We start from the raw sequence: 27,257 nt of genomic DNA, 5'->3' as shown, positions 1-27,257 counted from the left end.
GCCGAAAATTATGAACAGGCCTGGACGCGTTACAAACAGGAAGTGAATAGTAGTCACGTAAGTGTTTTTGACAGTTATTTTACTCGTTCAATTTGACGACGTTTGGAAGAATTCGAAATCTAACTGACACTCGAGCCTTTGCTAAATTTCCCAGCTATGGAAACAGTAAGGAGCATTTAATTAATAGAGCAATCACATTGGACAGATCTGAAGAAAAGTTAAAGCCGAAGTGGTGGTAGGGGAGGGGGAACAACTGAGCTGCAGCTGAATCGTAGGAAGGAGAAAGACGCGAGACAAATTGCCACTTAGCAAGCAACCCCCTTCCCCGCCCCATTTCGCCAGAAACGAAAAACAATTCTGCTTTGCAAAGATTTGCGGATGGGACATTTGACCAAACAAAATCTTGAGAATGGACCTTTTGGGCGACACGGCGGACATTTTAATTCTGTTGTTTCAAATAGCTAGTGCAAATTATACTTATTTGCCCCTAGCCTGCAAGCAGTCTCTCTTTTCCTCGAAAATCCGTTGGGAAGAACGCAAAACACGTAGTAAGCTTACCGGCGTGACTGAAAGCGTGACGTGCGATTGTTGACCAGAGGGAGGTTAGAGACTTACAATTTCTGACAAGCCGGGAGCATATTAGGGCATGTCGACGCATTTCTGTCTAATAAAAACCATGAAACAAAATTCGATTCTAATAATAATCTGATAATAATATTCCTTAGTGGTTCCTAGTGCTTTCAAGTTCGGAAAAATCTAATACAGTGTTCTTCAAGGGTGTTTACACTTCAATAAACCTTCAATGAAGAAAAATCCTTTTTTGAAAAACAAACAACAGATGAGCTCAATGAATAATCTTTAGGGGTTAAGGTGGGTGGGAGAAAAACAGCAATTCGACAGTTGATCGGGGGAAAACATTTGTTGTTTGGGGCGTAGCAAAAATTGCGACAAGGATTAACACTAAAAAAGAGCGATATAAGCGATAATTGAATAGGACCAGAATCGCTTTTAAGTTCTGACGTTCACTGCTTTTCTCGTTCTCGCCTGAAAAGACCAACTCGTCTTCCTTTCGTTGTTTAATAATACTGAACTGATTTAGTGTCAAACAATCATCAGTGTATTAGTAAGTGCAGTATGCATCTTGAAGTTATTTTAGGACATTGTTCCGCAGAGAACGTAGGAAAAAACTGTTCCGAGACTAACTGATTTCAAAATGCCCGGCAGACCCACCTGGAAACAAGCTCCTCCCGCGCTAGAGATGGTGTGCGTACCTCTGAAAATACACTGGCTACGCCCCTGATTTCCCCACTTCGAGAGTTCAGGATATTTAGAGTAGTTTTCAACTGAGTGTCGTAAAGTTACCGATTAGACTACTCAGCCAATCTCAAAACGTAGTAAAACCAAAACCAAATCCAAAGTAACAGCCTGATTAATTTCGAAATGAATTAAAAACCGCTCTAAGCGAAGAAAACACATTAAAAGGAATTGCAATATATTAAAGGACAACTGGAAATAATTTGCTCGTAATTGGTCTGCCTATTGTTTTAGTGAATCTGTGACAGTACTTGTTATGAGGTATAAATAAATGACTACCTCATTTAAACGAAGTCGGTTTCAACACTGTGAAGACACAGGCGAAACCTGTTGGTTCCTTGATAATTTGTAAACTTACCCGTTAAAGTATCAGCTGGAGACATTAGTAAATACATTTCGCGCTTGTTTATTCATCACTTGTGTTTTGAGCTCCCAGGCATTCACACCTCTGAGACCTTAAGTACATAGGAAAAATAAACAAAGGGTAAGATGTTGCCTATATTTTAACTTAGAACAAATCAGGTTTTACATCTTTAAACAGTAACTCAGGAAAAAAAAAACAGGGAGGGAGCTCAAAGAGTGAAATTCACCCTGTTTGCTTTATCAAATATTTCATGGATTGGTAAGTATTGTTGGCAGAAAGGATTTCAAGTATTTGTTTAAAATGCTTTTAATATTTTTACACAATTTAACTACATTGTTCTACTGAGCGCAAACATAAATCAATTAAACAAAAGACGAACATTTTGTTTGAAATTTGACCACCGCGGAACATCAGACTGTTCATACACTGTCTGTACGATTATTTTTCTTTTCACAATGATATACAAAGAAAATTCGAGAAAATTGATCAGTGTAAAATTTTTATGCATATCTTTTTTGCTTTTGTTTTCTGTTAAAAATTTTTTTACAACACTTTTAACACAGAAAAGTGGCTTTTTCACAACATTAATTATTAAAATGTTATACGCTTTGTTCTCTTCAAATTGGCAAAAAATGGTCCAGTTTAGATACTTTGTCGTGTCTTTCCAGAATTTTGGTTTAACATTTTGTACTGTTGTGGCTGATTAAAAAGTTTTTTTTCCATTTCTCGAAACCTAATGGCTTACACGACAAAGCTTACATTTCATCATTAACGTTGTATCATACTTTTTGCATCAAATTCTTTGCTCTGATATTCCTCTTTACAATGTACAGCTGCTGACAAAACAGTATCGTGCAAATAATTTTACAACAGCTTAAGAGATCAGTTAGTTACCAATTACAACAAAGTATTTAAGTAACACAATAAGCTCCACAATAACCTCCAAGTTAGGCAAATACATGAGTAAAAGAGGAAAACAGCTACTTTATTTTATAAGTTAATTATTTTTATGGTTTAATACAAAAACGACTGACAGTAGGATGCTCTCGAAAGAGGGCGAGACACAAACAGAGACAATTCAATCAGAAATCGTTAAAGGAAGAAAGACGAAAATCTTTCTGAACTGGTGGCTTGAGATGAAGTATCTTGCGATTTAGAAATAGATTTGTTCCGTTGTCCGATTTCAAACCAGTTATGATAGCTTTAATAAGGTCTCTATCCTGTATTACAACAGTTACAATTTCTTTGTAGTTTATCAATCATTGCTTAAAATGTTTCCAGAAGTTTGAAATGGCGATACAAAAAAGCAAAACAAAAAACAACTACTACGTGCTAACAAAAAAGATGATTTAAGTTCTCTACTCAGCTTTGCAAAAGGTGCACGATGTCGTTTTCTTTATTTCCTGCTTTTGCGTTCAATTTGGTTCCCCCAAAAAATTATTCAGGGGCGATGACGTCATCTCCATATTCGCCCATGTGCTTTGGGTCACTAAAAGTTGTCCCTTTTTCAAATACGTTTACGATCGAGGTACCGGTAATCGGAGAGTTCATTACCTTATGGAATTCTGCATTGTGGTAAGCCATGCGTGTCTGGTGTTGTGTTTGGTTCCATATTTTTCAGCGTTTGCAGACATTCTCATTTGGTAAGTGCGTCCTCACAGTTTTCTCTGCAATCGCAGTCTAATAATTTTGTACATGTGGGTGTATTTTCAAAGAAAAGTAAGAGTAATATAGTTGTCTCCAGTTTCTAATTGGCTAATAACACTATTTTTATCCTAGCATTTTTTTCGTCTTTATTATGTCATCTCTGTCTCTTGCTCTTAAAATCGCGCCTTTCGCCTTTTACTCGATTTACTCCGACGTGATTGCATTCAATAGAATTTTACATTTATTGACCGAAACAAAGGGTTTAATATGAAATTATTTCAATGATTACAAGTTTATGATAGTGGCGTTCGAAGGAGCGCATAGTGTAAAGGGGATGCGGGTGGAGTGGGGTGGGGAAAGTTTATTCGAGGTTAGAAGAGGCTGAGGTTCGATAAACAGAGTTCTAGATCACCCTGCACAATTCCTATCATTTTTTTTTCTTTGGATCTATATCAACAATAGCCTCCATTTGGCGCAGAAATCTGCTTGAATATTTGTTCGCGGACATTATCTGTTGCGACTGAACGAACAGTTTTCCGAGAGCGTAGTTCGAGGAAAACTGTGAGCTTTGAGGAAGGGACAATTTCCAAGCCCAAATATCCGAGCATATTTTCGCGCCAAGTGGAGGCTATTGTGTTGCTTCAAATATTTTTCGCAACACGCGAGTTTTGACAATTGGGGAATATCACTCCGATATTCTCCAGTTTTAGCTGGGGAATATTCACTCACGTGACGCGTTGAGACCAATCGCGCGCAAGCGATATTTGATGGATTATAATAAATCATGTTATTTGAGAACTTGATGTATATCAGTTACATAGCGTCTGTATCTTTCACTCTTTTTACCTGAGGCAGTTGTTCCTCTGTCTGGGAACGTTGGTGAGCCTGGCTTAACAGAATGAACACCTTGGTAGTGTGTCTGTTATTCTTGTTGGTTGCAGAAAGGAGTGTCAGCGAATTTACTGCGTTTGAGGACGGTATGTTGTCTCTAAGTATTGACAAATAGTAAGAATCTTACCTTTGACAAAAACAGTGCCACTGGGCGTTTTTTCTTGTTAGCAGGTCTGGATGGGTTCTGGAATCTCAGTTACATTTTCCACGATTTCTTAGCTTTCAGTTAAAATTTCACACCATTCCTCACTCAGCTATCAATAAATTTTCAGATTGCAGATCTCAGCTACCGGTTAGAAGCGCCTCATTTCTCAAGTGACAGTTGAAATTTTTACCAGTTCGCAGCTATCAGTTAAAGCTTTAAAGCCCCATCCAGACTCTGAAGATTTTCGGGCAGTCATGTACTCGTTTTAATTTTAAACTTATTTTTGTACACTTAAATGTTAGGTATGAGTACAAATAAAGTTGCTGTTGTTGTTGTTTGGACATATTAAAATCAAACAAATATACAGTAGTGCCTCAATGATTTTGGCCTCATGGTTAGTACGCTCGAAACTCCGGATCGAGCGGAGCGGGCTCGAGCCCTGGCCGGGGACATTGTGTTGTTGTTGTTGTTGTTGTTGTTGTTGTTGTTGTTGAATGTTTATAGTGGTCGATGCACTTAGCTAGTTCTCAGGCATGCCACTTAAACTGAAAGAAACAAATATTGCAAATAAACATAAGAGGCTTAAAAATCCTAACTAGCGGGAGGCGGACCAGTCGGCTATTTACAAACATGACCGAGGAATGGAAGTGGGGTCTACCGAGAAACAACTCCAGCTTACTATGAACAAGGCACGCGTAACTTGAACCCCCGACCTCCGGATTTCACGTCCGGCGTCTCAAGATCCGCCCATGCGGATCCACTCGACTATCACCTTGTGGATCCACAGCTACTTTGACAATGTTATGACGAAATTCATGATCAATAACAGGACAGACGCAATGGCATAAAAAACTGACGTCACTTTGTTAACTTTGAAATACCGAGGTGAAAAGCAACTAGTTTCACAATTGCTCTTCGTCTTTGATTTCCTATGTTTCTCCTTTTTATTTTCAACGTTCAAAACTCTATTTTGCAAACGTAAATTTTACACTGTTTCTTGCAAGTGTAAAATTCACGGCCAGTGTCTCATGAAATTCACAAAAATCTTCAAACTTTTGCTCACAATTATTGTGCGTTTGTTAATTCAAAAAATGTTAGGTATTGTCACGGGAGCACTGCAACACAAAGACACCAAGAAATGCGTGAACTTTGGTGAGATGAGTAATCCTCCATATGGAACTTGCAGTACCCACAGAGGGGCTTTTATATGGTGCATTGATCATTTAATGAAACTGGACACTTCTAACTGTGCTACGGTGTCCTTGGAAACAAACGGAAGGATAAAAGAGTCTGGCTGGTGTGTTCATATGTATCAAGAACGCGATGTCTTTAAGGTATATATTATAAATTAGGATATTCCCCTCAATGAGCAGGTCATAACACATGCACTTCTCCTACGAGAACCCACTTGACCACCAATTCACGTTACGACGGAGTCATAGAGACCGGAGGGTGAGTACTTGCGTAAATTTCGGATAGGTGTGTGCCGCGAAGAGTCTTAAACCCTGACCTTATTTAAGAATGACACAAATGAAAATTGATACCCTATTCAAGGGAAAAACAAAAACTAAGAATAGCGTGAACAAGTCAACTTCACTTCGTTTCTGTAACATTGGAAGTTAACGTATAGTGCAGTTGTAATATATAATTTGGTTTTTGTTTAGCTGGCAATTTACGCACTGCAATTTTAGCTGAACTTTGCCCCTGTTGGTTATGCCAACCGGGGCAAAAATGATACCCTATTTTAAGATCGAGAACCTCACAAACCCCACCCTTTCTCGCGGCACATACCTATGGTAGTGGTTGTTCCTATTTTATGAATACCTTATTTGTTAGATAATCCATAATCCTATAATCATTGGTTAGCACACCGTAAACTGCAGTCACGTGATTATAGCATTATATCATTGTACATCGATTAGTTTTGGTCAGTTTTAACAGAGCAGTTGTGTAGATCACTTATCCCGATTCATTGTGTACTCTATAGTTTTACTCCGAACTCAAAAACACAACACCTATATAGTCCATAAATGGGAGTAGCCTCCTCCCCCCCACCCCCAACCCGGGCTGATACGTGAAATGAATGAATGGACAGAGTTTTTGTGTCTCCAAGCAGCTAAATGGACTAATGAGTTTGTAATCCACTATCGATAACCATGGCTTTTCAAGTTGCCATCCTTTTAGCTTTTCAAAATTTCCAAAGAGCACCCCTGACCTTTTCACATGGAGTTTTATTCCCCCCCTTACCCCCCCCCCCCCCCCCCATATACCGCCGTGGTTTGAAACTGGCTAGAGACCTTTGTCAGATTTGAACGACAGTAAGGTTTCTTCACTTTGAAGTCAAGTTACAGACACCAAGCGTCGTTCGGTTCCTCGGCAAACAGACGCAGTTTTGTCCGTCATCGTTGTCATAATACGGGCACTTGCGAGTCTCTTCGGCTTATTAGTGAACCGTCACTGAAATCAATTTGCATTCCAGTAAGATGGAAACCGACGTTAAAACTAAGTGGGGCAAAGGTGGGGTCGGAGTGGAGATTATGGTTAGGAGCCATATTCCAGGGGCTTGTCTCGTTCCAAATTTCAATCTTTTAGTTAGGGGCAATCATTTGGGGGTAGGCCCATATTTGGCTTGGACGGGCGCTTGTTTGAGGATCGAAGGGCACTGACTAGTGCTTCCGTTATTATGTGCTCACATCGTCTTTTACTTAAATTATTTCGACAGTCTCCCTGTGGTACATGGCCACGCGATCCACACTTTGAAAACGTTATCACATTTTCCGTACAGCCTAACGGGGAGATTCTCATTAACAACGTTGGATACTGTCTAACTATACAAACAGGCAACAAGTTAAGAGCTCTGAGCAATTCAAACGCGGCATGCCGGGAAAGCAGAAGCCGTTTTCGTGTAGTTGGTTAGTATGATACAAGAGACTAATGTTTGTGGTGGTTGTTTGTGTTGTTGTTGTTTGTACTTGCCGTTACTGTCAGCTTTATAACTGTTGTCGCTGTTGCTGTTCTCCGTTGTAATAAACAATGAATCTTGCCATGGTCTTGTACGAGTTTTTGGTGGTGGTCGACCTCAAAGAGTATTTTGGGAATTGTAAACTTGACCACTTGATTTAACTTGAGAGGGTGATATATTTTTTACATTGGATAGCCATTTAATTCTTTCAGATCACTGTTTCCTGCTTTTGCTTCTTCAAGTTAAGTTTCCAGAGCTTCAGGTTTCAGGTTATTTTCCCTCAAGATGGTCAGTGTTGTGTCATAGAATCTGTGGCTTCAATACTTCAGTCATGCAATACCTGATGCAAAATCTAAAACCTAAAACAACGAGTAGCAAACGATAACGAAACGAAAACATACTTTGCACGAGAGGTGCTTAACTGGAAATTGGTAATTTCTAAACATTATTTTGGTAAACTTCTATCTTCCAGCTTGATAATGACCGAAGTTCGGTCGAAACGTCGCGCGCTTTTACCGTTAGTTTTCACTTTAAATTGTTTTAAAAAAACCTTTGTTTATAATTATTTTGGTGAGAAGTAAAGAAAACAGATTTGACGCTCGATTTACTCATAAATGCTAAAGGTTCTAGTGCTTCAATTTAGACATGGAATATAACAAATCAGTACGCTGTCAATTAACAACATTGACCGAGACTAGTAGGTTCATTTACACCTCTAAGCCACGCCCCTTATATACCAACTACGTTTCCGTTTCGTAGGCCCAGGCGCATCCTGGTTTGCCAGTGACTCTTCTACTCAAGCTTCCACTGTTGACACGAGCGCAGATCACTGTGATTATACAAACAGAAGGCTCTGCACAGCAGCCGAAGTTTGTCCCACAAGCCCTGGGGGACAGAGTGTTGTGGGCGTTATCGGTGAAAGCTCGAGCAAAGCCCTTTTCGTAGTAGGAAACGCCTTCTTGGACGCTGCGACATGCGAGCCACTTTCGCAACTTTCTGGCTATACCGTTGATGGGTTTTTGTGTTGCCCTGAAGATGCCTTGCCAAAGCCCAAAAACTATGTCAGTGACGGTGAGTGGTGGCTCTCCATTATGATCCTCATCTGTAATCAACTGCTTGGTCAATAGTAAAATAATAATACAAATAATGTTAATGATAATGAATTATGATAGTGATAGTGATAGTGATAGTGATAGTGATAGTGATAGTGATAGTGATAGTGATAGTGATAGTGATAGTGATAGTGATAGTGATAGTGATAGTGATAATGATAGTGATAGTGATAATGATAGTGATAGTGATAGTGATGATAATAATAATAATATAATAATAATAATAATAATAATAGTAATAATTCTTTATTGCGCCCATAGCTTGTGTTACAGCCGCCTTCCCTGAAAGAAATAAAAATCAGATATATTTTTTCGGAGTGTGGCTGTAACGTAGGCTGTTGAGCTCATTGATTATAATTAATTAATGACCTGGCTCGTTTTTTAGATCAACATCTGACATTAAGGCCAGTGTTAATGGCTACTATTTTGCCAAGCCAATGCTCCGGAAACGGGATTGGCAATTTTAGGTTACGAAGTTAACTGACTGAGTAGGCATAGCCAGCGGCATAAGGGAAGACAAAGCCACTTTGAAATTCCATAGACATTGAAAAATAAGCCATGTCAGTATGTCGTCATTAGATCCCTTCTCCAAGCCCTGTGACAACCCCTTCAAACACACGCAAAAACGCGTGCGCAATCTATAAGCTGATTCTAATTTAGAAGATGAAATAGAAATAGATATAGAAATATAGAAGTATAGGATATAGAAATCCTTACAAAACATTTTCAAACTCCTCATTAGATGTAACCTCCTACGCAGACGCTCTTTGGGTTCGTCGCATAATCTTCCTCCACATGCACGAAGATTGCTTGATGAACCCAATGTAGGCTATATTAGATGCAACAAAAACCCCCTTGAGTTCATATTATAAAGTCTATAAACCCAACCGCTTATTTTTAGGAATATTCCTAGGCATGCAGTACTGTTCTCTAATTATTTCATATTGCTGTAATTAGTAACTACATGAGAGTGAGGCAAACATTAAGTCCTTATTCCTTATTCTACTCTTCTAATGCTTATGCCTGCAAAAGTGAGTTGAAGGCATATTTCAGTGGTGAGATAGCAAATTCTCGTGGTGTACATTTTTACGCAGCATCTGTTTTTGTTAGAAGTTTTAAAGAGAATACTGAAATCTCCATTAGGGGGTATGAAGGCGCAGATCTAAAATGTCTTTAATTTTTCTGTAACAGGCTACGGTTACTTTATGCACAAAAGTGGGAAATGCGCCCATTATGTCAACGAAGGGCTGGTTCTTAAAAGTGACTGCAAAAGCCAAACTGCTCTCCTGAGCTGGTCCGCACTTGATGGGAGCATCAAGCAAGGCACAAGCTGTGTAGTAGCTCAGTCGCTCGGACAGTGTCCTCCGTAAGTGGTGTGATAGTCTTGATATTAGCAATAACCAATTTTACAGTTCCATGCTTAGCAGTGGGATCTCTGAACAGAAGCGAAGATAGAGTCGAGTTTTGTTATGATACCAACCTTGCTACTTTTCAAATGTAAATTATTTTGTTATCATGCCAACTAGTTTCTAATCTCTAACATCATGACAAGATCAACCGACTTACCTCACTTTCAAACAGAGGCTAGGTTACATTTACAGAACTGTAAAGTGGTTATTCAGTTCGCCACCTTAGAAACGAAAAGAAACCTGGGGCACTTCTTATCTCACAGTGGCTTGTGGGATTGTTTCTGAAGGCAAAACAAGAGACGCAAAGCTATATTTTCCCTATTTACGACCTCACAAGCCGCTACGAGATGAGACCCCCCCCCCCCCCCCCCCTCTAGATGTGTTCTCGTTTCTAAAGTGGCGAATACAAATACGTTCAGTTAAATTTAGTTTAGTTTACTTAAGTTCAGTACAATCCCATTCACTTCAAAGTACTGCGAGGACATCAGTTCAACGTCGTTCCAGTCATCGGCCGGTCGCAATACTCTCTGTTTGACACAATTCAGATATGAGACCTACATTTTAAAGGCTTTTGACGTCAACAATTATGCTTAGAAAACGGGCTTAATTGAATTTGAAGAGGAAACAACTCGTCAGGAGTTTGGTCTGTATAAACTCCTATACTTAATTTGCCTATGCCTCAAATTCTAAGAGTTTAAAGTTAAAGTTTAAAATTGAATTAAACCTAAATCAGATTAGATTTATATTTAAAATCTGAACTTCAAGTTTGATATAAACTTTTAAAGATTCCAGTTCTCGAACGTTAACTCTCTGCAAGACGTATTCACAAGTAAGTGCCTGGTCCCTGAGGCGGGAGAGCTGAACTCCACTGATGACACTCAGTTAGTTGAAAGGGCAGCGTGTGGAGAAGCATATTCCAGCTTTGCACTAAAAAGTAAGTCAACGAAGCAAGTACGAACAGACAAAAACAGAATAGACAGACAGACAGACAGACAGAACGACAGACGGACAGACAAAGAGACAGAGAGGCGACAGGTAGAGAAACGACATAGTGGCAGACATAAAGACAGACCAGAGACGTGAATATGCAAACAGTCACACGAATTCAACACAGAGATACTAGCGCATAGACAGCCAAAAAACAAATAGACAGATCGACAGAGGTCTTAGTTGCTTATTTGGAAGTTAAGATAAAAAGAAGAATGTCAGTTTGCAACGGAGGGAGGGATGGAGGTTTGGTTTAAGAAGTTTACTCTTGCGCAGAGGTTTAGAGCGAAGGCGAGGCAATGTATTTTAAAGGAAAAAAGAGGAAAGCAAGGCGAAGCGGAACAAAGTAATATTAAGTGATTGGCTGTTGAATTGCCGAAACAGTAGTAAAGACAAGCAGATAGACAGACAAACAGAAAAGCTTTATACAGAAATACAGACAGTCACAAATTTTTTCTTGCTAACAAAATGTCAGCTGCAGTATGTCGCTATTGTCACCTTAATCGACAAGATGGCCGTCATTTGTGTTACAGTAACAGTGTTCGTTGCTTTTGAAACTTTAGAAAGGAGGTGACCTGCAAACGTGTTAGCTTCATGGCGTTTGATCTTTCCTCGGCGCCTCTGTAACTCAAAGGCCACTGCCCGTGACAGTCCTCCGCAAAGTCTGATAGCTTCAGCATCTTCGTGCATGAAGAAAGGATGCAATTCTATTTTTGCGAGAAACGTTTTTTTTTTTTTTTTTTTCAGGAATCCAGGGATACCTGAAACATTCAAGCAATAAATGTGTTGGTGTAAAAGAGGGCAAGCTGGTGTTCAAGGGTTCGTGTACCTCTGCCGAGCAAGTCTTCTACAAAGAAAAATTCTCCTCAAAACTGGTTCATGTAGCCAGTGGAAAATGTGTTGCCGATCCCAGCTCAGATGGCACGGTATGATACGATGTAATGCAAAGATTGCTGTTAGAGTTGAATTTCGTTTGAGCTGAAAAAGAGTCGATCGTTTGCATTGCGTAGTCACTGCATTGTCTAGGTTACTTTTGACCAATGAAACGTACAATACATGCCATTTTCGACCAAAAAAAGCTGTGGTTAACATTACCGTCTCATTTGCATTGAGAAATATAGCTTGGAGGCAAATTCTGTATATAATCAAGTCCTCTTCTGCTCTTGTCTCATGGCACCAGGCACTGACTCTAACAGCCTGTGCATCAAGTGGAACGGCAACATTAACCTACGACGGGACGACTCTTGGTTATAGTGGAAACAAGTGCGTGAAGCCTCAAGGAGGTGGAAGCACCCCTGCCGATGACGAGGAGTTGGTGATTCAAACAGGATGTTCTGGCGCAGCTTCAACTTTCCATTTCGCTGGTAGGTTTTGGTAATGTTTCATCCATACTGTTAGTGAGTCGACCACTCCCTTGTTCTTAGAGGCACCAAGGAGTCCTTGCAAGTTGTAGAACAGCTTCTATTCTGAAGCTATGCCCTATATGTCTCAACGTACAAGCTTAATAGCGCTAACTGTGGGTACGACTGAGATTCTCAATTAACAAGAGATAATAAAACATAAAACCTAAAAAACTAACTAACCAATAAGTATAGCTGTTTTACAAGCAAGTGTTAACATTTGATATATTAAGGGAGGTAGAATCCGCGAGGTCAGATTTTGAGTAACACTGACCCTACCATGAGTTTCGTTTTCTCTAAATTGCAGATGCCATATTCTGTGGAGATGAGCCTTGCACATGCGTAGAGGGCTATGAGAAGCATGGCGAGAACTGTTTTCCTATCAACAATTGCGACACGAGTAATGGTGGCTGTTTAGGTAACGCCAAGTGTGTCTACATAGCACCTGCTACGAGCATGTGTGTTTGTCCTCCTGGATACAAGCTGAATTCAGATGGAACAAATTGCGAGCTGTGTACCAACAACAACTGTTACACCCACTGCCAGTTTGTAGATGACAATGAACTTAAGAGTGTGACCAGTCTTCAGACCCATGTTGAGGTTCGATTTCTGACTATCAAGACCTCTGATCTGGGACCCTATATAGGAGATAGCACTACTGAACTCGTTGTTTATGCGCACCAAATAACTATGTCTGGGACTCTGACGCTTCCAAATGGCCTTGAAAAAGTTGCTCTCTTTGCCAATGAGATCCTGAAGGAAGACGGAGCAGAAATTGTGTTGTGGAACAATGCCCAGCACGTGACATCATCATCAGGGCGCCGGGCAGTTGTCAAAGTTGAAAATGGCAAGCTCTTGTGTAAAAACCGCTATTCAGATAACAGTCCATGGCCGGGATATATCCAAGGAACAGTACTGAATATCTATACGTCTAAGTCATCAGCACCTTTTTCGTGCTCTGGAAACTACAACACAAGGGATATTTCCATACAAGCTACGATCAAATCCAAACAAAATCCAAAGAAATCTCTTGATGTTGAGCTCTATTCAATGATGTTAAATTGTGCTAAGGTCGATGCACAGGGAAATACTTTTGCCAAGGACGGTAAGCTGCTCAGAGGAAGTCTTCCAGTTTCATTGACTCAGTATGTTTTAGATGAAATTCGGGCGGCTAAAGAGGGAGAGCAAGACACAGGTGCTGTAGATGCTCTCAGACTGAGTGCAAAGAATTTGATGGAGGATCTTTCCCTTCGCGCAAAGGGATATTACAAGGTACCTTACCTGTCGCTGAAAGCACACGAGGAGATTCTTATCCTCATAAAGGATGACGCTAAAATGGCCATACAGAAATACGAAAGGTTCGAGAGAATATCCCAAGATTTTGCGGCAGGTATTGAGGCCACAGACTCTATGACGGAACTTATGACAACTATTGTGAGGAAAAACGATCTGGACGTTGAAGCTCTCAAAACGGAACTTCAAGCAGCAAGATCGGACGTACAAGCAATGAAAGCCAAACTTGACCAAGCAACAACTGCATTAGATGCTGCCAAAAAGAAGTTTGAGGAAGGGGTGCGTGCATATTCAAGACAGCAGATCGCTAATGCGGTGTTCTCTGTGCTCGGAGGTATTACAACTATATTTGCTGGTGGGGCTGGTGCATTCATGGGTTTTACGATTGAGCTGGGTTCTCTTGCGGCAGATATAAGCAAAATTCAAAAGACCCTTTTCAAGATTAACATTATAATGGACTCTGTTTCCCAGATTACTGAGGCTGCAACTACGTTCACGACGCTTCACTACGATGTCCTACCCTACGCTGGCACTGGCGTTTCAGATTACTATTCAAAATCGATGCCCGAGCAAAAGGACCAGAGTTTGGCCGTGATGGTGAAAGAGTGGGATGTGTTTGAGAAGGAAGCAGACGCATTTCTTGGAGTTGGAACTGCTAGCGGAATCTCTGGGGCATCAGATTACTTAGCAGCACTTAAGACAGTGGCAGTTTGGGGGAGGGGATACCATGAGAAGTCTATCACTGTTCAAGAGCTTCTAGCAACTTTGACAAAGCTGAAGACACTCAAGAATGAACAGCATGAAGCACAGAGGAAGATAAAAACATCTCGTGACACTGCACTAACTGCGAGAAAAGTGAACGGAGAGCTGCTCATGCAAATGGCATTACAGAAGCAGCGACTTCGTAACATAATGGTCGAAAAACTAATGTCCTTCTGCGATTCTTATTTCTACAACTGGTTGTCGCCATGTCCCGTGATGCCTACTATATCAGATGACTTGTATGCTTTACACGAGAAAGTCAATCAAGGACTCAGCGCTGTTATCAATGCTGTTGAAAACTTTGCACCTTTCATTCCACAGGAATTTGAAGCAACCAAAGTTATCGAGGACGAAAGCGGATGCAGTGGTCTTCAAACCCGTTTACAGCAGTCTGCTGGTGGAGCGGACCAGTTGGCACTGAATACACTCAAATGTCCAATTTCAGAGCTCGAGCGCACTAATAGTTTTTTATTCAGGCTTGATGAGAACGACCAAGACATTTTCCAAGGACATGAGCGGGTTCACGTGGACGAGTTTGAAATTTACTTGGAAGGTGCCCAGTTTTCCTCCGGTGCAACAAAGAAAGCCATTACTGCATGGATTTCCTTTACAGGAATGATGACAGATATATTTAGAGGGGAACGATATGACTTTGTTGCTCCTTCTCGTATAACAGAATTCACTTACAAGATCAAACAAGATGGCAGCTACGAGGTGATACAATTTGGTAAAGTAAGCAGCAAATACGAACAATACTACGATGGAGTTGCCGCCCTAACCACTTGGAGTGTCAACTTTCCCGCTACGCTCAATCCAAGTCTGATTTTGACAAGTGTAAGCCAAGTTAAATTAAAACTCAAAGGAACTCGAGTACCTGTGCAGCCAGATCAACAAAATGAGGGTCAAGGCGATCGGAATTCAGGCCAGGATCAGAGAGTTGCAAAGAAAGACAAGCCAAGACGCAAAAGTAGAAGAAAACATCGAAAAGCTTGAATCCACTGAAAAGGCTCACTGTACAATAGTAGCAGCTGAAAAAGTTCAAAAGAAATGTGAGGTTAATCCCCAATTAATGTAAAAGAAAGCGAATAGAATTAGTTTTAGTTTCAGCGAAGAACGTGCAAGCAAAGCAACGTGCTGCACTGCAATAAAAAGCACTTTTGAATAGGCAGCCGAGATATTTTTGTATCTTCAGTGTTTGACATAACAAACCCTACTGCAAGCATGAAAATGCTATATGCACACACAAACCAATGTTTGAGCTCGCATATGTTCACTTACAACGCGCAATAGAAAACAAATTCACAAACATGCATACGCAAACAAGCCGACACTTAGATGCCTTCATGCTGCCCTTGTAATGACATCTGCAACTGGTTAGACTTTCTAGTCTTCTCGGATAAGGACGATAAACCGTAGGCCCCGTCTCACAACTCTTCATAATTTATTCTGTGGGACGTAGAAGAACCCACGCACTGATGGAAAAGAGTAGGGGACGTAGTTCCTGGTGTGGTGGTCTATCTCTCATCTGATGGTTAAATGCTCTGAGATATTAGCTGCACAACCTATTCTGAAATCCGAGGGTAAATAAAGTAATGTATGTATATGTATATATGTATGTATGTATAGAAACCAGTTCAGGACTTCAGGAGAGATTCATCCTGAACTGGTTTCAATTAATATACAATGCTCCTCTAAGAGTTGAGCACTCTTTGAAATCCATTCACCGCAAGGAAATAGATTCTTTGTATGTATAGATATATGCGTAGTCTGTTCTAATTTTTTCAGTCCAAACAAGGTGACGCAGGAACTGCGCTTCGTATCTCATTACGGGTCGTGATGTTAAAACTGGAAGCTATCCGCTTCGAAACAAGGTCAAGTGTAAGACTGTTCTCTTACCACAGCAGAGAAAAGAAAAGATGTTTGAATGTGAAGATTACAACCCTATTTACCTCACTGAACTGACCCGAAACAGAGAATGTTCAGCTCTTACCAGTATTACAAATCCGCTTATCCTTTTTTTTTTCGTATAGCCGAGGCCCCAGGCGTGTGTTAAGTTCTCACAATTTTAGAGAGCGTTTATTTGAGTAAAAACGTTTATGCACAAAAGTGCATTTGTTATTTTTGCCGTTACCTCCTGTCGGAAAAGAGTGTTTAGCAGGGAATCCCTTTTACTCGGCAGGTGCTCAAAATTCCACCCAAACAAGGAAATTCAACGTTTCCGCCTCTTGAGTTTTGCAACAACTTACCAAAATTATATCCTTGTGTTGTGGTACTGCCCCTCTATGTTCTCTTTTAGTATGCTTTGCTGTATATAATCCAGTCACATAATTCATCTGTGGATGTCACAAGTGACAGCCTTAGATTCATCGAATTTGAGGCAGCGCTCCATTCATTCTGTGTTCGCACTTCTCACCGAACAGGTTTTAGATGATTGAAAAATTAGCTATTTGTGAAATTTAGATCAGGTAAACGTACTCCATTCAACACAACTAAGTATATTAAGTTAACTTTTGGAGCTGATGTCGTTCCTTCAGGTAGAAAAGGCCTAGGAAAAGAAAAAAAATATTAGCCTTTTCCGTCCACATTCGAAGAAACTTCGCTCACACAATATCAGAAAAAGCGAAATAGATTTTTCCATTGTTTTTTTTTTTTGTTAAAATGGATAAAATTGTGAAAGGATATTGATCTGTGGAAAGACTGAAATGTAGGTCACCGAGCAACCAAGAGAGTAAATTGGAGGCGAGGTTAGCGCAGCCGGTGCCAAGTCGTATGACTGCTTACATTTCTTTCGTAGCGCGCACACCTGATGTATGACTTGGCGTGACGTTGCGACATGAAATTTCGTGCTCAGAAACGATGCGCAGTAACAATGGGCGCGGTCGTCCTTAAATATAGAGTACTTAATTAAGGCGGGGTTAAGTGGACATTTCCAGCGTTTATAGGGCCTCTGGGTCACTGGTCTATCCAACAGAACAAATGGCTGAGGCCATGCCAGATTTACGATAGATTCTTTAAAGTAAGACAAAACTCTCTTGTGATCTATCACGTGATCGCCATACTGCCCCCCACTGAGTTATTGTGTAATAAATATAAAATTTCACAATATTTCATAAAATGAAGGTAAATTTAGCTCATTTTCAGGGGTTATCGATGCGGGAGACCCTCTACGACCTTTTGGGGTAAATAAAAGCATACAACGCAACGCAGTTTTTACATTTTGATGAAAAATGTGTCTTAGAAACATAAAGGAGTAGAGTTAGAATTACATTTTAGGGGTGGGACTAGTTTTGAGAGTTGAAAATTATTGTAAGGGTAACGCTAGGGAACCCTTACCTAACCCTAACCCTAAGGTAAGGATTAGGATTTCTTATCTAACCCTAACCCAAAACCCACAAGCTGCCAAAAGGTCTTAACCAAACACTAAGAGGCTTATAACGCTGTAAAATCATAAGAAACGACAAGAAGACAGTTTAGGTGAGTTCAAAGGAAAATATAATTGCCAATTTCGTGCAATTTAACGACGACAGCAGTATTTCTCAAACAATCTTTTACAACGAAGGTCATGACTAATTATTAACTACGCGCTGTATATTTGATTAAGGTTGAACTCTTATACCTTATACTGTATGTCAATATTTTGACGCACACATACTGGGCTTAGGCTACCTGTGCGGTCACCTATGAAAACGTATGTAGACTAGCCATACGAAACGTCAAGTTCCGTATTAAAAATGCGTCGGAATACAATGTTTATCACCGCTGTCTGTATTATATTCTTAATCAAGCTACGATGGCCTAAGAACAAGAGTTTATACGATACTGTAAGGATATAATTTCAGAGAAGAACATGCAAACAAAGCAACGTGCTACACTGCAGTAGAAGGTACTTTTAAAAGGACATGATATTTTTTATCTTGTTTAGGGTTAGGGTTAGGGTTAGGCAAATGCCAATGCGCGCAAATGCAAATGGTTAACACATTCTGCCTTGACATTGTCATGTTTATGTATAGAGATTCGGTCTGAGCGAGGTCACCCAGAAAGCGCGCTGCATATCTGTTGTGCAGATCGTCAGTTAGAAATATTTTGCCTTGAATCTTGGATGAGTGTATATGCATGGCTCCTATGACAGTACAAAAGAAAGCATGTGTAAATGCCCAACATTGTTTTTCCTCACTCAACTCACGTGTCCCGAAACAAGAAATGCTATTAAATGTGTGATACATCTGCCGATCCATATTTTTTTGAATGATGGTAGGCTCGATTTTCGCGGATCAGCTAGAGTCCAGTCTACGTTTGCGGGGGAGCCCGGGTTCTTATGGGTAATAGCTCTTTTCACGGTTAATTTTTCTCATTTGCATTACAATGTAATCCAACGTGTATGCGAGGCAATTTCGGGCTAAAACTACAGAATAGCCCGAAATTGCCTCAAATACATGCTAGATTTTATTGTAATGTAAATGAGCAAAGATAACCGTGAAAAGGGGTATTACGTCAGCTGCTCATACTATTCAAGCCTCATTTTCTGCAGTTTTGACGCGATAGTACATATACCACATGAACACATGAACACTAATAAAAAGCTTTAGCCAAGCCTAAAAGCATCGACGTTGTCCTCGGCGTCACCGTCGTGGTTTCTCAATCTCCGTAATAGTGTTTTTAAAAAAAACGCGGCCAAAGTTTCCACCAGTTAGATTCACTTACCGCAATTTGGCAATTCACTTTACTGTGAATCTTTCACGCAGAAACTTCCAGCAAAAGTTGTGAAGACCAGTCTCCTTTCTCTAGCTCCAACCCGATCTACTTCACGGCATTGTTCAGTACTGTTTGCCTCCTTTCACGATCTTCTTGGCCAGTTTTCTATCGTTTGTGGACACAACAGTAGAAACAGGTTATCCTTTCTTAAATGGAAAAGTTTTGCTTTCGGATACAATCGTTTCGATAAAATAACCGAAATGTTTTTTAAATGCAATTTTCATGCTATTTCCCGCCAGAAAAACGCGGGCTGCCCAAAAGCGACTTACGCGCGGTTTCCCGCCAAGAAAAAGACGGCATTCTTCGGTTCCCCGGTTCCCCGTGTTCTCCCATTGGGGCTACCTTAGTCTCCCCTCCCCCTCCCCAAGAGTCTGTACAGATGGCTGCTCGCTCCGCTGAGACAACTGGGCTAAAAGGGCCTGGAGAGAGTTATTTTGGGAAGCTGCCACAAACGAGTATTTAAACGAAGACAAGCAAATAATTTCGTTCAAACGCCGTCACACCTCAAAGAGAAACCTGTAAAGAAGACAGAAAGGGGAGAAAAATGTCTGGAGAGACAACTCATCCGATGACCGTGCGAGGGTCGCCAACAAAATACGTGAAACTGAATGTTGGAGGGTCTCTACACTATACAACGATCGGAACTCTGTCGAAACAGGACAGCATGTTGAGGGCAATGTTTAGCGGAAGAATGGAGGTTCTGACAGACACCGAGGGTAGGTTGAATTCGTAGGCTCAGTAGTTCTCTAATGAGCACAACGTAACGCCTATTTGTGCTCATTTTCGGCGTCAAAACCGCAGATAAACTATTAGCTTTAAAACGTCGACGACGTCTTCAAAACCATAAGCTTACATATACGCTGAACGTGACGTTATAATAATGACCCACAGAAGACTTAATTAGCTTACATATGCATTCATACGTTCATGTTTTTACATTTTTTCAATTTCCAGTGTCAATCTCATATACAAAGAGCACTCCTTATTTTTGTAGCACTGATTAAATTATTTAAATTTGTCACAGCTTGGGATTTTCTACTGAAAATACAGTAAGATTCTAGCAAGAACGAATAAGCTTCCTTTAACTGATAACGTGGATTGGTGTCCTCTGTTAAAATCAGTTCTTCAGATTTTGGTCTTCACCCTAGGGTGGTGGGAGCGGGGTAGGGAACAGGAACTCCCATATGAAAAGGTAAGGGATGCTTGTCATCTTGCTTAGGGATGTAAATCAAAGATTTTGGTCTCACTTAGGGTGAGTGATCAGGATGAAATACCACTATTTTTAGCTGTCAAAGTGTCTTTTAGGGTGCACTCGAAGAGATAACAAAAAACGCTATCATTTCCTATTTTATGCTCGATTTCCACTGGTCTACGCCAGCAGTAGTGCTGGCTCCTTTCCTGAACACTGGCTAGTAATCAAGCCTATTTTATTTTAAGTGGTATCCTTTAAGGGTCAAATAAAGCTCAAGCCATGCCAAGATTTAGGGGTTAAATTAAAATTTTGTGACGAGCATCCCCGACATTTTCATATGGGCTTCTTCCCAGGGTCTTCACTCTACAATGCAGTTGTTACACTGTTTCATAGGCTGCATAGAAGAATTCAGTGATTAGGACCGGAGAACTGTGGCAAATTATTATTGTGGCAAATTATTATTATTATAATGAGCAGTATGGTGGATGAGGGACATAAAGGGGACTTCCTCCCTCTCCTTGGTTGAGGTTCTTTATAATAAAACTGGTGGCAATCTTTTTTCAAAGATGCTGGCACCAAAAAATAGGTTCTAACAAAAATCAGGACCATCATTAATTAGGGTAGGGGAGGAGAGAGGAGGGGTAACCAGAGGTAGCATGCTCCAAGGGATTGTTTTCGGAAGTGTTCCAGTTTGTTGCCTTGGAAATGGTAAGAAATAAATTTATTGTGTGATTAAGACAACAACAATTTGGCCTAGCAGTTTAGGTAGAGAAGAAAGAAAAACCAGTAGGGTTATCAGACCAGCTGTGAAATTCTGAAAGTAATAACTTCCTAAAAGTGGTGACCCTGTGAAAGTAACATCAAAAAATTGTAGCTACTAATAATTAATGCCGAAATTAGAGGCCTGAGTAGTGAGCCCCCTAAAAGAAGCAAGCCTATATTTATTTTATAATTAAGGCCCTCTTCAACAAAGTGTTGTGAAATGCCAATTTATGCTTCTTCAGTTCATGTTGTGCTCTGTTTAAAAAAGAAACCAAAGAATTTTCATCAAGTAACAGGAATGTACTCTCTAACAGATTAAAACTTAAAACCCAGCCAGCCCATGATATTACAGGACTGGCTAACATATCGACCAGTGTGTCATGAAGTTAGAACAATTTGTAGTATCTGACTAGCATTCTTGCTGACCACTGACAACATGTTCTGGACATTTTATTCCTTCAATAGTTTAGTCGAAAACTAGTTGCAAAACTGTGCCTGAAGAGGAGGAAGTTCTAGTCGCTAAACATTTTAGTCACGAATTCATGCGATTGTATCGGTCGCAATTTCAAGCCCTGTCAGACAGTTGATAAACTTCTAGGAAGATGTGAAATCTCTTTTGTTGGAAGTCGTAGGGAGTCAATCTAGGATTCCAGATGGAAAATGGAAAAAGGGGGTTAACGATTTTGGAATTCAGAGGGCATTGGAGGGGGGGGGGGGGGGTAGAGTATTTTGGAATTTCTGAAGCCAAAGGGGGGTTAAAATGTTCATGCCGCCTGTGGTAGGGTATCGATATTTTCTGGAATCACTCATTGCTATCTCAAATCCCTTAGCACATTATGGCCTGTTCTGTATATAGACCCCATCCTAGCACTTGTTTGTAATTACTCAAATCACAGCCTCGTCACTCTGCATTTTTCACTGTAACTTGTGAACCCTTTTAACTAAGTCATCCTAAAAAGAATTATTGAATTAAGAGGACTTAACTCTTCATGACACTGGCATATTTGCAACCTATCATAAATAGGTGAATTGCTAGATTCTCCTACTGTATCTGGAACATCGCACTGCTGAAAATAAAACCCAATGATGGTTGATCCAGTCATGAAAATCTGCTCCCATCCAAGGCCACATCCCCTTTAGCCAACTGCCAGCATGAACACCCTCCTGCCCCCTCTTTATTTCTCTCTCTTCCTAGTTGAGTTCTGATTTATGTTACGGAGGCTTATACAGGAGTTGGGGGGGGTCTTCTGGCACAGTTCACAAACAGAAAAAATAGCGAATCATGGATCATGGATTTCAAAATGTCATTTTCCAGAATCATGAAAATAAGCAAGTAGGGTACACTAACCTGCACGATATCACAATGGCTTACTTTACATTATTTACAACGAAAGCTCTGTTTCTTGGTAGCTGTCGATGCCTTACGCGATGTTATGATAATTATACAGAGGTCACAGTTCATCTTTTCAGTCTCAAAGTCTTAAAATCATGTAGAATAGAGAGGTGAATTCATGAATATTGGTTAATAATAGTCATTAATAATAATTATTATTTGATATTTGTGATATCAGCGCTCTTCACTCTTCACAGGTAATGCAGAACCTGCAAGTCACGGCTCACAAAGAATCATGTTACACGGAAAAGAAAATAAGCTAGTCATTCATCATGAGAATACCCCTGTATAACCCTCTTTACTGTTTGATCATGGCCCTTGACTTGACTTAACTGTATAATTATGTTGTGCCCAAATTCTTGTGTTGTTTATTTTATGCTTTAAGAGATCTCATTCTGAAACTTGGTTAACAACAAAATCTTGTCCTGTTATTGTTTAGGCTGGATTCTTATTGATCGCTGTGGAAAGCACTTTTCCCTTATTTTGAACTTCTTGCGTGATGGTACTGTACCATTACCACAGAATGAGGTAGAGCTGCAAGAAATCTTGATAGAGGCCAAGTATTATCTGATTGAGTCACTAGCAGAACTTTGTGAGAAAGCACTCGAGAAGAAAAAGGAAGAGCATGACCCTATCTGTCGTGTTCCTCTTATAACGTCTTCCAAGGAAGAAAGACAGCTTGTCACTGGTAAAAAGGTATGTAAAAGATTCTGCTTTCCTTTTTAAACACTGGAATGCTGATTCTTGTCCTGTTCAGTTGTGGAAGGCACTCTTTGTCTGATCCCAGTCTTCTGGATTTAATGCACAGAGTGTGTAACTTGTCCTTAATGGTTCATTGCTCCTTCTCTTTCCCAAGTTTGCTGACTGGCTTACGTCTCCTTTAAATTACTAAGTTGTCGATGATATCTCATGTCATCCACATTCTTTACAACGTATCAGTGTGTAGGAATGAATCAAATGTTTATGACAGGCATTTAAGATTTTAGGCCTGCCTAACATCTCAGGCTACTAGAGGCATGACTGGTGCACAACTTTTTTGCTGAAAAGGAAATTACCTAGTAAGTTTTTTTTTAGTTGGGTTGTTGTAAAGTTTTGAAGTGGGTAGCTTTATTGTTGGAGTAAGTGTGTGATATTGCCATCTCTTGTGAAAGGATCAAACAAGTATCCTTGGCTAGCAGAGTCAAGCCTAGTTCACACTAGTCATAAGGACATTTGTAGCGTGAACATCCTGACACAAAGACAGAAAAGCAACATAACATCATGGACATAACAACATAAGGAAATAGTGTATTCTTTTCCAAGCGTCTTTATGTCAGTGTTCACATTACTGGCATGAGTGATTATGTCATATTTATGTTATTAGGTCATTATTTCGTTTACGTTGTTTGTGTGAACCGGGCCTTACCAGTCAATATCATGAAGTAGATGGTGATTTTCCCCTGCAGCCAGCTACTTTTGACAACCCTGCTTTTTCCATTATCACAGAACAGAAGATTGATATATGAACTTGATTTTCTTTTTCTGAACAGCCAGTGGTCAAACTTTCATATAACAGATCAAATAACAAATACTCCTACACTGGGTAAGTCCACATGTAGCTTTAGGATCCAGAGCATTAACTTTTATTAATGTCAACACAAATTCTTGAGGCATAAAACTTTGTAGGTGAATAGAGGATATTACACCGCGGCACAAAGATATGAATTTTATTTTCAAGTGATAAAAAAATATTGAGTAGAATTCATATCTTCAAGCCACTGTGGAGATATTTTTGTTTTATTATATAGACAAACTGACTGTTTGTAGAAACAACCATGAAAAAGCAGGAAATGATGTCATCAATGTCTTCACTTGTGAAGATATGGAAAATACGCCTCTCAGGTCGCAGATGTAGTTTCGTATGAATTTTTAAGTGGTGTATTTTCTAGCAAAACATTTGTGTCTATATTGATGCACAACATCTCATCCAAAAATGCTGCTACTTACCAATTACTTACCCAGCTACTTACATAACAATACAGCTACAAACGTTCTGTATCTTGACTCAAATGCATGAAAGCTGGTGAAAATGTGCTAACTTTAGGAAAAGTAGTTCCTTTCCTAAAAAGTTGGTGAAAATCCCAGAAGTTGCTAAGAAGTTGCCAACCTGCTTGTTTGAACTTGTCAAAAAAAAGGTAAATAGACGATAAAAGTTCACCAACAAGGCTATGGTCTGGTCTGAGGTTCCTAACTATGAAATCCTGGGTGCCCAGCACTTAAGCTTATATGAAAAAAGTCACCTGTGGGATGGTTTATCACTTTAAATCCCCCCTAAATTTATTGTCTCCTTTATAGCCATCATTAAAATGGTCACGCAACTCTTCTCCCCGTGATTGTTGCGCGACAATTCAAATAACGGCAGGGGTGGAGACAACCTCGTTTCCAGGGTCTCTCACCTTCCCGCCAAGATGAGAGACCCTGGAAACGAGGTTGTGGTGGAGACTTAAATTTGCTGAAGGTGTTTTGTTTCTTTTCTTCACTCCTACAGTCAGTCAGACGACAATCTGTTAAAAAATATCGAACTCTTCGACAAGCTATCGCTCCGCTTCAATGGACGCATACTCTTTATCAAAGACTTGATCGGTAACAATGAAATCTGCTGTTGGACTTTTTACGGCAACGGCAAGAAACTTGCAGAAGTCTGTTGCACGTCGATTGTCTACGCCACGGAAAAACCGCAAACAAAAGTAGAATTCCCGGACTCGAGAATTTACGAGGAGTCACTGAACGTTCTTTTGTACGAGCACAGAGGGACCGGGAACCTACCCGACGCCGAACTTCTCAGCGCGACTCGTAGAGCCGTCGGGCCACGAGTGATTCCGGAAAGCGACGAAGAACCGTCCAGAAGGCAAGACAAAAACCGATGAAGAAAGAGATGGAGCTTGAATTGAATCGTCATTTGGATTTGTGAGATTTGCGGTTGTGTAGTTCTACCTATGTGTCAGAATCTGTTAAGCTCGGTGTTAGACTTCGAGTAGTTCGTCTTTTGCTTTATAGTCCCTCGAGCGAGACCATATATAAACGGCAAGGGAAAAAATGGCCGCGCGAAATCGGCCGTTTTCTTTCTCGCGGTTTTCTTTCGCGCCAGGCGGCGAAAGAGGGGCTACTCGTAGTCTAGCTCGATTTTGAAGGGCACTGATTCCTGCACGGAGGCTGTTTGTAGTATTTCGCCAGTATGAATTTTCAGTGAATTAAAAAGATTGATATACTGGACTCTTTCATTCTACGAACACGCAAAGGGTGGTGACTGCAAAAGAACGTAAATGGTGTATTGAACTTGCCGTAGAACTTGAAAGTTGCTTCAGTGGTGTTATGTGGTTTTAAATTGATGGGAGAAGTTTTGTAAACGTTGTAAGTGGTAGTGTAGACTTACAACAGTACATCTCGACTTAGGCTCGGGCAACATCCCGCAGAACCTGTAGTGGTATGCCCCGGAAATCTGGGTGGGGTGTGTAGCCCTTTTCGAGGCTAAATGCGAGGTACTATACCCAATACTAGCCTGCGAACGCAGAAATATTTCCCGCTGTCGCATGGTTCCGCATGTTGAAAATGACAGGGGTGATCTCCATGCTTTTAAGGGGTTATTAAAACATTCATGGTTTCTTCCGTTTCTGGGCCGAGTTCAAAGCCCGATTAAGCTAACCCGGGTATACGAGAATTTTGATTTCAGTTTTGTAATTTTCCAGTAAGGTTTTCTGTTTATATCGTTTGGCCTTCTGTTTTGAGTTTGAATAATCTCAACTACATAAAACATAGGCAGTGAAAAACATTTTTACACAAAAAAATTTCCACTTCGGTTAACTTTCAATTCTGGGTTAGCCTTACGTCGTTAACCGGCCTTCGAGCAACCCGGCCAGGGTGTTTTTAAAAATCTTTTGACATCTAAAATAGCCACCGTTATAGTCATCGAGGTACTGTTTAGGGTATTTAGCTGGAAAAATATTTACGTGGTACATGGATATGTACATGTACCTTTACAAGTATAATGGTCTAGACCAAAATGGGAAGTTCGAGACAGAACGTCCTGATAACTTACCATGTCCAGCGACAATCATTCCCAAACCCATGGGTGAATAGCTCCCACGGAGAAAGCGTGAACTGAATGAAGGAGGGAAAGGCAAGAAAAAATGGTAACGCTTTCTCCGATTCAAGAGGGACTGCTTGTTGTCTACAGGAAGTGATAAAAAGAGAACTTCTCCTAACAGTGTCTTTCCAAATAAAAGAAATCAGGTGATGAGATTATAAGACCTAAGGACGAGAAGGTTTCAACTGTCAATGATAAAGTGATGTATTATAATAATAATAAAAATTATTGCTACGAAGACTTGCAATGTTGAACTAATGACCAGGATAAAGATGAGTTTAGGATCAAATTGGGATGAAACCTGATGTTAATCGCAAATTGTTTTTCATGGCGCACCTAACCAATCAGTGAGAAAAGCCAAAACCAATGGGATCTTGGCGCAGTGCCCACGCTTTCCCGCGCTTGGCTCTTGTCACATGTTTTTACTTTGACTTCCGATTGGTTCAATTAGGTCTTTTATTACATTTGTTCTGATTGGCCAGATTACTTTGGTTTAACGAGAGGGGTCGTCGCAAAAAAGCGCTCTTAGTGCAAGAACCCCCGAGTGTCTAGAGTCTAGTGCAACCATAGCTTGGAACTGCGAGAAGCACAGCTGTTTCGAACAGCTAGAACATGAGATCCTTAATCTCTTAAGTCTCCTTTAAGACTCCTTTTGGACAGCACTGTGTACTGTGTCTATACTTTGGTTTTACCACGGTTTGAGATTGGCTAAGTAGTCTAATTAGTAAGTAATTCGTTTGGTTTTGATT

At 40.3% G+C, this 27,257-nt stretch overlaps 2 protein-coding genes across 2 annotated transcripts; both read left to right on the top strand.

Moving 5' to 3' along the window:
* The first annotated feature begins 1,540 nt into the window (after positions 1-1,540).
* On the top strand, positions 1,541-15,454 carry LOC110066118 (uncharacterized). The gene is made up of 10 exons (XM_020773315.2): positions 1,541-1,798; positions 4,181-4,302; positions 5,460-5,695; positions 7,084-7,273; positions 8,083-8,394; positions 9,627-9,801; positions 10,630-10,778; positions 11,579-11,757; positions 12,012-12,195; positions 12,539-15,454. The coding sequence occupies exons 2-10, from the start codon at positions 4,224-4,226 to the stop codon at positions 15,277-15,279; spliced, it is 4,245 nt and encodes a 1,414-aa protein (XP_020628974.2). The 5' UTR covers positions 1,541-1,798; positions 4,181-4,223; the 3' UTR covers positions 15,280-15,454.
* A 3,985-nt stretch (positions 15,455-19,439) lies between these two features.
* Positions 19,440-26,748, top strand: LOC110066180 (BTB/POZ domain-containing adapter for CUL3-mediated RhoA degradation protein 3-like). The gene is made up of 4 exons (XM_020773385.2): positions 19,440-19,754; positions 22,825-23,081; positions 23,915-23,967; positions 24,913-26,748. The coding sequence occupies exons 1-4, from the start codon at positions 19,583-19,585 to the stop codon at positions 25,289-25,291; spliced, it is 861 nt and encodes a 286-aa protein (XP_020629044.1). The 5' UTR covers positions 19,440-19,582; the 3' UTR covers positions 25,292-26,748.
* The last annotated feature ends 509 nt before the right edge of the window (positions 26,749-27,257 follow it).

This window comes from Orbicella faveolata, unplaced genomic scaffold, assembly GCF_042242905.1.
Source record: "Orbicella faveolata isolate gen_17 unplaced genomic scaffold, um_ofav_v1 contig_47, whole genome shotgun sequence".
Taxonomy (NCBI): Eukaryota; Metazoa; Cnidaria; class Anthozoa; order Scleractinia; family Merulinidae; genus Orbicella; species Orbicella faveolata.
This window is presented reverse-complemented; position numbering and strand designations above follow the sequence as displayed.